General features: G+C 62.6%; 1 protein-coding gene across 1 annotated transcript in view; it reads left to right on the top strand.

Moving 5' to 3' along the window:
- HDAC4 (histone deacetylase 4) overlaps positions 1-10236 on the top strand; it is a 201808-nt gene that overhangs the window by 88101 nt on the left and 103471 nt on the right. The window contains exon 4 of the mRNA XM_015587825.2: positions 1-34. Coding sequence (XP_015443311.1) covers positions 1-34 — 34 coding nt within the window. The remainder of the gene's footprint in view (positions 35-10236) is intronic.

Raw genomic sequence — 10236 nt, 5'->3', positions numbered from 1 at the left:
AACCCCGCCCGCGTGAACCACGTGCCTAGCTCGGGTAAGTCGGCACCCTGCTCGCCCAGGGCCATCTCGAGGCTCCGCTTTGTTAGGGGAGCAGGGAGGAGAGGCGGTTGCGTTATCGGCTCCATGAGTGGGGTGCCCTTTCCCCGGGGTAAACAGGCCGCCCGCCCTGGGGAGGAGGTGGGCGTGGGCTCGGCGCGGTTCCGGGGCCAGACGAACGGGCCCCTCCTATGGGCCACGGCGGCTGAGTTCTGATGTGCACTCGGGCCCGGCGTTGGCGCCGGTGTGGCCGCCGCTCGCCAGCCACAGGACCACGGGCGGACGGTGCTCGGCCTATGGCCCAGGCCTTCCGCTGGCGAAGCGGGTCCCTGCGATTGTCTCCTAGCTCCTTTCGCTTCTTTAGCTGACAGAAAGGCGCTAACCGTGGTTAGCGATCTCTCCTCCCACATGTACTGCGTGCGTGCACTGAGCTTGAGCAGTGTGCTCCAGATCTACGCGGGCACGAGATTTCGTGTCTCCCTTTCCTGTCGAGCACCTCTGCCCTCAGCGTGTCCCAGGTGTCAGCTCGGAGTGGGTGCTGTCAGCTTTTCACAGGCCACTCGGCCTTGGTGAGAATAAACCCCCCAGAGCCCAGGGCGTGAGCGACCTGTTGCCGTGCTCCACGCTCTAAAGCCAGCATTTCGAGGCAGCGCTGCGGGCCTTGCCCTCGCCACGTCCCAGGGGCCTCTGTGTCTGCGGCCCCTCCTGGACTCCACTGCCTCTCGTCCCCCCATCCCCTTTGGAAGAAGGCAAAGCTCGAGGCAAGGCTGGGGTATCCCAGAGAGGTACCCGTGTTTGCTGCGTCACCCAGGCCCCTCCTGGCGTTCCCCAGCGCCAGGCTCCGCAGTCTCCCAGCCGCTCCTGGAAGGCGCGGTCCCTGGGCTCAGCTCGGGCCCCTGCAGGGGCGCCGGTCTCCCTATCTGCTGCTCCCATGCCCCGGCTCACCCCCCGCCTGTCCAGCAGTTGACACTGTACCCCAGGACCCGGGGCGGGCGCTTCAAACAGCAGACAGACGCCTGCTTGGACCACCCGACGTCTCTCCCTCGTCCCTCGCGACCCCGTCGCCACTGTCCTTCTGTTTAAGCGCGAGTCCTTGTGCGCTGGGCAGGCCGAGGCCGCTGCCGGGTGCCCGCCCAGCTGGGGACACAGGGAGGGCCGTCGCAGGTGGCTCCGTGGGTGGGGGGCCGGAGGAGGCAGGCCTGATGTGTGTTCTGGCCCGGGCGGCACGCTGGGCCTGCGGAGACCAAGCGCGGGGTGCCTCGCCACGTGTGCGGACGGGCCCTGCCCTTGTTGAGGACGGAGGGGACCTAGGACCCTGTGGGCCCCTGGCTGGGGCCGCAGGCCAGCTCCTCAGTGTCCCAGAGACGGGAGGGACAGTCCTGGCTGACCTGCGGGGCCCTCAGCAAGGTCTGAGTAGTTCCTGGGTCAGTGCCACCTTCTAGGGTCCCACTGGTGGGTACCGAGGACAGTTGTGGCAGAGCTGTGACAGTGCCTGGTCAAGGTCCTTGGACAGTCCCTTAAGCGCCCCTCTCCCTTAGGGATTGCCCACCTGAGGAATGATGCCCGGGGAAGGGGCCCCAAGAAGTTGGGGGGAGTCACTTAGCTTCCCCGTGACCAGATTTCTGTTGGTCAGTCGGAAGATGGCGAGCGCTTCCTGGTGTTTCGGCATTTTTGTTGGCACCGTGGGTGGTGGGTGTTTGCTGCGTGGCCCTGGACCAGCCTTGGACCGGCCCTGGACCAGCCCTGGACCAGCCCTGGACCAGCGTGGGGGCAGTGCTGTGAGCGGCCAGCACAGGAGGCTCATGGTGGTGGCAGCCAGCTCAGGTGCAGATGCGGCACGCCGCTGGCCTGGAAGCCTCGCAGTGAGGGCCGTCCTTTACTCCCCACTTGGCCATAGCAGCCCTGCGAAAGACGCCCCCCCGAGAAGCAGTCATCGCGGGTCACGTGGTTTTGAAACTCAATATGAAAACGTCTTTAAAGGCACGTTTGAGGAGCTGGGAGTGGGAGCCTGTCCACTGCATTTTCAGGCTCTCACGTTTTCTAAGAGCAGAGTTTAGTCGTAACCGCTCCTGGCACTTGGGCGTGAAAACAAACCGACTCCTCCGCGTACCTGATGCGTATGTGACTTCCAGGCGTCACTCAGCGTGCACCACGGGGACGCGTTGTCTTGAACACGCAGCATTTGCTCAGAGTAGGAAAGGCCCCGGGGGCCTCCCCCCTCCCCACCCCTTCGCCACGGCGCCCTCCCCGGTCCCGGGGGCTGGCGCTCAGCGCAGCTCCTGCCGAGGCTGGTTCTCTCTGGCAGAGCTGGGCGCCAGGCAGGGCCGCTCCGCTCCCAGCCTCATCCCTGAGCTGAGGTGCTGGGCCACGCACGGGAGTCGCCGGCCTGGGCCGGGGGCAGCGTTTCCTGTGCCGCGCCCCCCACCCCAGATTCGCGAGCTCCTGCGGGCGGTCCCCACGTCTGGGTTCAAACACGGAATCCTGGGAGGAAAACGCCAGAATGCTGTTTATTTTGGATCATTTCTGATTTTTTTACCTTTCCCCTTATTGCATGTAAACAAGCCTTTCCCTGTTTCTTTTTCTTCTTGTTTTAAAATTTGCAATTGTAAGATAGTTCTGTTATAAAAGAGAGAAAACAGCCACTCACCTACCGCCGAGGTACAACAGGTGTCCCAGTCCGACTACGTTACGCTAGCATCTTGCTCGCTGGTTTTGCAGACGTGGACTGGCACGTTACGGACAAGACCACAGCCTTCGCCCCTTCCCAGAGGTCATTCTCTTTCTCCCCGGGCGGGGCAGGGTCTTGGGGCAAAGACAGCGTGGCTGGGCGGGTGTCCACAACGTCTGGGAACCACAGCTCAGAGTTGGGTGGGGTGAGGTGCTGGAGTTTGAGCACAGAGAAGGGAAGAGGTGGCCACCTCCACCTAGGAGAGCAGACTCGCCCCTGTCCCTGGATTGCACACCCTCCTCTGGCATGTGCAAGGGTTACAGGGGACTCAAAAACCGTTCATCATTTTTTTCTGAATCATTGTCATCTGTTTGAAGTAACAGTCTTTTTCCCGATTCTGAAAGTAACCCGTGTTTGTCATAGACGTTATACAGCGTGTGCTGCAGTTGGTTTCCAGAATCAGAAGGTGACCCCGCTCAGTGCCCGGCAGTGTAGACGCTCGTCAGCCTGACTGAGCAGAGGAGGGGTGCGAGGGGACACCCCAGAGCGCAGTGGAGGGAAACGGCCCGAGTAGCAGCAGGACCCGCGTCGGCACCTATTACCCAGATGGCAGGCCACAGGGTCCGCGCCCGTCCCGCGGTGACGCGTCCCATGACTCGCTCTGTAGCGTGTCCGTCCCACACAGGAGCGTGGGGTCCCTAGAGGCACGGTGGCCGTCCCAGGCCACCAGACGGAGCAGGGACCCGTTTCTGTCCTGCAGGTGTTCCACTGGGGAGAGAGCCTCAGGGAACATGGGGACCCCCCGCACCCGGCGGGGGTGGCGGCTGCCTTCAGGGCCGGGATCCTCCTGGGGAGCGTGCCCTGCAGGTTGCTCAGGAGTGGGACGCCGGCCCCATCGCCGTCGATACGGGTCCCCTGTCAGAGCAGGGGAGGTGTTTCAAGGCTATAGAACAGAGGTGCGATTTCAAAGGAAACTCTGGGACCTTAAAGAAACCAGGAACTTTGGAGACCTCACCCAAACTCCTAAGGAAAGCAAGGTCGGGCCTGAGCCCTGGATTCCCAGATCGAAAGGGGTCTCGGAATGGAGGTTCCTGAGGCCACTCTGAAGCTGTGAAGGGGGAGACGGAGGCGAGCTGCTCCCGGGCGTGTGCTGCGTGTCCTGGGTGGGTTCATGGAGGGGGATGTGAGACAGATACAGGCAGGAGCCATTTGGGGCCTCGGGGAAGGTTCAGAAAACCTGCCTGTGTTGGCTGGACGCTGTTAATCACATTAAGAAACATCTGCTGGCGACCCAGCTGTACCGTTGTTGTCCCTGGACACTCCTTCGTGCATTTCCCTGTAAAGCCGGGTTCCTGGGTGGGGCACGATGAAGGAATGGTTAGTGGCCGCTTTGGTGGCACTAAGTGTGACTCCTGCTGGGCACCAGGCAGGGGCCGCAGCCCGAGGGCAATCACGGCTGCGTTGGTGGAGGCCGTGTCCGTGTCTGTGCCGTGCTGTGCAGATTGCGTTTCGGGCCCCTGGAGAATGCCTCGTTGTCACCGGGGAGAGCCGCTCAGGGCAGCGGTCCCTGTCCTGCACGTCCTGCTCAGTCACCGCCTGGTCACTAGTGGTGCGGCAGAGGAGCCCTCAAACCCCAGCCCCGCAGAGATGAAGATGTGCGGAAGGCTCACCCCGCACCTGCATTTCTGACGCCCCCAGCACAGCCCTTCCCGGTCTCCCCGCCGCCCTCCTGGGGTCCTCCTTGCACCCTCAGAGCAGCCCTGTTTTCTGTGCGTTTGCTCTGGCCCTCCCGTCCGATGGGGAGCCCCTGAGGGCCGCCCCTGCGTCCAGGCGCGCCGTGCTGCCGGGAGCTGCATCTCTCCCGTGGCACGGAGGCGGGACATCTTCCCGTCCCGTCTCTTCTCCCGGCTCCATCAGGGAGCGTTCCATCCCCGCCCCCGCTTTGTGAGGGATCGGGACCCGGCCCAGCTGAGCTGCGGCCAGCCAGGGAGCCAGCAGAGCTGGGGCCAGCAGGTGGCCGGTCCGCTGAGCCCGGCTGCGCTCAGGGTCACATGCTGCTCAGCCTGGCAGAGGTGTCAGATGACCGGGAAGTGGAGCAGGTGTCTGTGACACTCCCCACCCCTCTTGGGTTTCATTGCCCTGGGCTGGCTGGTGCCCTCCAGTCTGCCGGTCCCCAGCCTCCCTTCCCTGTCCCACCCCCCCAGCCCAGGCGCTTTGGCAGCGACACCCCAGGACTCACTGTGTCGAGGGTAGCGGGAGCGGCGTGCGGGAGGCCCGGCCACAGCCTGGCTCTGAGCGCGGCAAGAGCCGAGCCCCACGGCGTCCTCGCTGCCCGGGCCGTGCCTGGTGAGGGCGGAGCACGGCTGCCTCTCGCGGGTCGGCACCGGCCTGCCCGGCACCGAATACTGCGTGTCTGCAGGTCAGGAGCCCCGTGTCTGCTGCCCAGGTGGCTGGTGGTGGACTCACCACTGGGACGTGAGACCCAGCCGGCCACAGGCCTCCTGGCGGCCACTCACCTGGCAGAGGGGTCGGCGGAGGGGCCGAGGCCACCCGGGGGTGCTGGGGATGGGTGTGTTGGCCAGGTGCCCCCAGCCCTTACTCGCAGCCCCCTGCCCTCAACTCAGAGGGGGGAGGTGACCCCGGCACGGGTGTGAAGGGAGTGACATTTGCCTTCTGGTGACGACGTGACCTTTGGCCTGGCACGTGGACCCCGGTGCATGACTGTGAATGTGACTGCGTCTGGGCAGCTTCCCAGGGGCTGGAGGCTCATCTCGGCATTGGTGGCCCAGACGCCCCTTCCCCACCACGGGGTGTGAGTAGGGTCCTGGCATCCCTCCCCCACCGTGAGGCTGGTGCCCCCTCTATCCCCTTGTCGTTCAGACTGAGAACTGGTTCTCTGTGTTCGTTGGTGATTTTTAAAAAACAATTCGCCCACCGTTTTAGTGGGATTTGGGGGAGCCAGCTGTCTGACGGTGTTCAGTCTGCCCTTTGTAGCCAGAAACGCCCCGCCTGGCGTTCTGCCCAGCGTGGCCGGGTGTGGGGTGTCTCAGGGTCATTTAGTGGTGGTGTTGCCATGGCCCCAGGGCATGAAGCGGGGCTGGAGGGAGGGGAGTGGACACGGACTCTGCAGTCGTCTCACCGGGCCCCGGGCATAGGAGGCCAGTGTGCTGAGGCCGCGATGGGCGGCTTCCCCGTCTCACGGGAGAAGTGGCAGTGGTGGTGGTGACCTTAACGTCTGTGACGTCTGTGTTGAGCCGGAGAACAGACCCGTCCTCTCATCCTTGTGGGTATTTGAAAGTCCTGAGTGACGATTAGGAGGAAGGGACTTTTTCAACTCCGAGTTTTGTTGTCTTTGTGAATGACAAGTGTCGTCCCCGGCCGTGCATGTGGCTGCACGGTGACACCTGTTGGGGAAACGTGTGTGTCTTCTTTCTTCCGTCTTTTGGTGCCGGCTCCGTGTGCTGGGCTTCAGGGTGCTGGGCTTCAGGGTGCGGGGTGCAGCGAGAGGGAGCGGAGCCTGTGGGTGGTGCCGGGTCCCCGGAAGTACTGTTTTAGAGGCGGCCCTCGGCAAGGCTTTGTCCCCGTCCTTGTTACTGTTGGTGAGGTGATTCTGGCTTCCCGGGGCCACACTTTACCGTGAGGAAACGCTGAGGTCGCTGTCAGGGCGGGGCCCCGCCGCGGTGGGTGCCGACCTGCACACCGCAGACCCACCCAGGCCCTCTGCAGGCGGCCACGGCGGCCCCTCTGGTGGCCTCGGGCGGGGTGGGCAGGGGGCAGGAGCGAGCGGGAGGAAGCCCCACCGTCGGGGCCACGAGCGCCCACCGAGCATCCTGCCTGTGGTCAGCCTCCGGGAGGGGCCCCCGGAGGCCCGTGGTGGCCGTCCCACGGTTTCTCCACCCCCCTGAGACCCTCCGGGCGTCACGGGCAGCTCTGGGACCAGCGTGGCTGTGCAGACCGCATGGGAGCAGGCCGCTCAGCCCGTCCTGTCCAGCTTCATAGTTGTCCTGTCTCAAAGAGCCAGCTTCTGGCCCGGTGGATCTCTGTTGGACATTCATTTTCGATTTCATTAATTCCTGTTCTGACGTCCGTTCTGCTCTTTTAAGGGGCTTTATTCAGATATTCGCGTTCTGGATTCTGAGCTACAGCGTTTAGCACGTTATTTTTAGGTTCTCTTCCTTTCGATGCCAGCAGTCGGTCACATACTGCTGCGTACAAACGGGGCCGCTTCTGATGAGTTCTGATCTGTAGGACTTAATTTGTAGCTTCTTTAAAATTTGTTTGATGGTTCTTTTCTGAAAAAAAAAAAGAACCGTGGTGTTGAGGAGTGTTTTCATCCCAGGTATGAAGTTTTTTACGTAGCTTTTTCGGCGCGGGTTCCCGTTCTCTATGTCACGGGCAGGGATTGTCGAGACTTGCCGTGCAGCCGTTTTCCTGCCTCCCTGTGTGCCGGAGGAGACTCTGTCCTCCACTCGTTGGTGCTGCGTTGCAGACGAGCCCGTTAATTCACACTTGAGCAGCAAACTCTGCAGATCATCAGAATATGTCAGAAGGTGGTTGGTGCTCTGGGGAACCACTGGTCAGGACATTCCTGTGGGTGGGCGGGTGTCTGCTTTTTACATAGTCAAGGCCTGGGCTCCTCCCTCCCTCCCTCCCTCGCACTGCCTGGGCCTTCTAGGAGCCAGCCACGGCCCTTGGCACTCAAGGCCCCCAGATTTATGAACGAAATGTCCCTGAATATGTGGAGCTCACATCACACCTGGGCAACAGGGCAGTGGTAAATACGGTGAGGAAGCGGGGAGAAAGCGGGGTGGGGGAGGGGCGGTCGTGCAGAGGAGCAGCAGGTCAGGACCGAGGGAGGAGAGTGGCCAGTGCAGAGCCCCGAGGTGGGGGTGCTGGGGACCGGCCAGGTGGCAGGAGAGGTCAAGAGTTTGGCCATGTGGCTGGAGAATAACCGTGATGGGCTCTTGCAGGCCATCGTGAGCTAAGGCTTTTGCCTTTGAGTGACTGGGGCGTAACACCATTGACCTCTTGTTAGAGAATGAGGCTGGCCGCAGGACGCAGGGAGGGACTGGGGTGGGGACAGGGTGCGGCGAGAACTGTTGAGGTCCCAGACACTGTGCTAGAGTTTACTGAGCTTGTAGATGGGCTGCCGGCCAGGGAGTGACTCCGGGCTGTGGGGCTTGGAGCATCCGGCGGCAGGGTCTCCAGGCATTGCGGACAATGTGGTGGCTGAAGCTGACCTCGGCGGAGGACAGGGCTGGGGTTGGGCGCGTGGATTGTCGACGGGTCAGCCCCTTAGAGATGTCGAGGGGACAGCGTGCGCATGAGCCCGTTGTGGTGGATGTTGTTCACATGCGCACATAGGCACACAGCGCTCACTTGGGGGGGGGCAGCGGTTTTCTGCCGGGTCACCCTTCGCAGGGTGTCACTTCGTCTCAGGCGGGGACTGTGTCCAGCTCGGATGCCCCCACACCTTCCGTGGGAGAGCGCAGCCTCCCAGCCCCAGGCCCCTGACACCTACGCCAGTGCTGGCGGTCCCTCTCCGGGGGACAGCCCCAGCCCTCATCAGGCACCAGCTCCCTGGCCCCTCGCTTGCTGACAGCACTGCTCCGGGGGTGCCCGAGGCTGTGGGGGCCACACACTGTTAGAGGTCGCACGCACATCAAGTGGCTGAATTCCTAACAGGTGTCCCAGGTGTTCTTTCAGACCCCGAATCTGAACCTCACCCCGCTCTCACCCCAGCACGCGCTGAGGTCCCACATTTCCAGCGCCTGCGGGACGTCCCCCACCCCACCCCGCACCCCACCCCACCCCACCCCGCACCCACAAGCCCAGGAAAGAGGCTGCATTCCTTGTTGGACATGGGGGCTGCCTGGGAGGCGTGTGGGACCAGCGCAGCCCCCCCAGGGGCCTCTGGCTGGCGTCTCCGCCTCTCACTCCGAGTGGAAGAAACACCTGTTTTTAAATATTTCAAGTGTCACTGTTAAGTAATAATGGTCCCTATTGCAACCCAGCTGCCAGGCAAAATACACGGCCAAACATTTGGAGGCTGCTAAGAAGCGACTTCTGAAATGCGCCCTGCACATCACGGAGACTTGGCCCACGTAACTGGCGTGGCAGGGACACTCGTGGGGGAGGCGTGTGGCCTCCCTAGACCACTGGAACTGTTTTTAATTTTCAGGTAATGCATTTTCATCCTCTGAGTTTAGGGCAATCAAAATGTCTTTCAGAGAGTAACTTCCAGGTGTGAGCATAGGCAGGGCCCAGGTGTGGCCAGGTAAAGGAGGTGGCGGCGGCGGGTGTTCCGGGGGGGTGCTGCAGGGTGGCAGCAGGTGTTCCGGGGGTGTGACTGATTCGCATCGGTGTCCCCACGTGCTGGCTGAGTGACCTGGGCGAGCCCCCAGCTGCTCCCCACCTGGGTTTCCTCACCTGTGTGCCCAGCCCCCGGGGAGCACCGGGAGGAGCGTGCGGCTGCAGGAGGGAGGACAGGCGAAGCCCCCGGAAGCGCTCAGGATGAACCACGGGGTTCCTTCTGGGACTTCTGTTTCGTCGCGTTCGCGTCGCGACCGTGCCGGCGAAGTCTCAGGCGTCTGTGCGTCTCGTTTCTGGGGGTCAGATCCGTCTTCGGGTGCTGCATCCAAACGTGAGAGCTTAGAGCACGTCTCGCCATTTTTGCAGGGTGAGGCCTGGTTCTATTTATAGTTCCCAGGAAACACATTTGTGCCCTCGTGAAAGCTGCATTTCTAGCTGCATGCCAGGTTCTGTCACAGCTCTTGCTCAACTGGAGCTTTCACACGGTTCCCAAAGACGGCTGTGCTTCTGGGGGCGACGGAGCGAGTCGGACACACTCGAGGGGCTTCGCAGAGAGCTCTGGGGACGGCTCCGATGCGAGGCGTGGGCGGGACCCTCGCGGGCACTGCCGGGCCTCGGGCGCTCGTGCGCCTGGCTTCACGGCGGTAACGTCCTGGGCTGCCCTAGAGGCCGGGCGAAGCCTAGTCCGGTGTCGTGCGTGTTCCTGACCCGGGCTGCTGAGTGGGGGGCCCCTCCAGGACCTGAGTGGGAGTGGGAGCCGGGGCCGCCGGCAGGCGCGGGCAGCTCACGCAGACCCACGCTGGCGCCGCGGTGGCCATTTCCTGGAAAGTCGGGCTTCGAGCACCTTTTCTGAGTAAAGCTTTCTGCACCGTGCGCACAGTTTAGTTCTGATTTGAAAGTCCAACAGCGCAATCTGTTACGAAGTTTTGTTTCTTCCGAGTCCATACTAACTTCAGTCATTTCGGTTCGTCGTTTAATGGCGCTTTTTGGGGAAAATGTGCACCGAAGAGACTCAGGCCTAGCCATGTGGGTGTAAAGATGGCTCTGCTTAGGGCTCACTTGGGCCAGAAAGGAGGTTTGTGAGTTGCTCAGACAGCAGAGCGGTCCCGCAGAATGGTGACACGGGGACCTAGGAGCCCCGAGTGCACACAGACACCACCGGAGGGAGGCCGGGTCGAGGGGACCCGGGACCTCGTTGCCCTAGCTCTGCAGCTAACTGA

The sequence above is a fragment of the Pteropus alecto genome, unplaced genomic scaffold, assembly GCF_000325575.1.
Source record: "Pteropus alecto unplaced genomic scaffold, ASM32557v1 scaffold143, whole genome shotgun sequence".
In the NCBI taxonomy this organism is placed as follows: Eukaryota; Metazoa; Chordata; class Mammalia; order Chiroptera; family Pteropodidae; genus Pteropus; species Pteropus alecto.
This window is presented reverse-complemented; position numbering and strand designations above follow the sequence as displayed.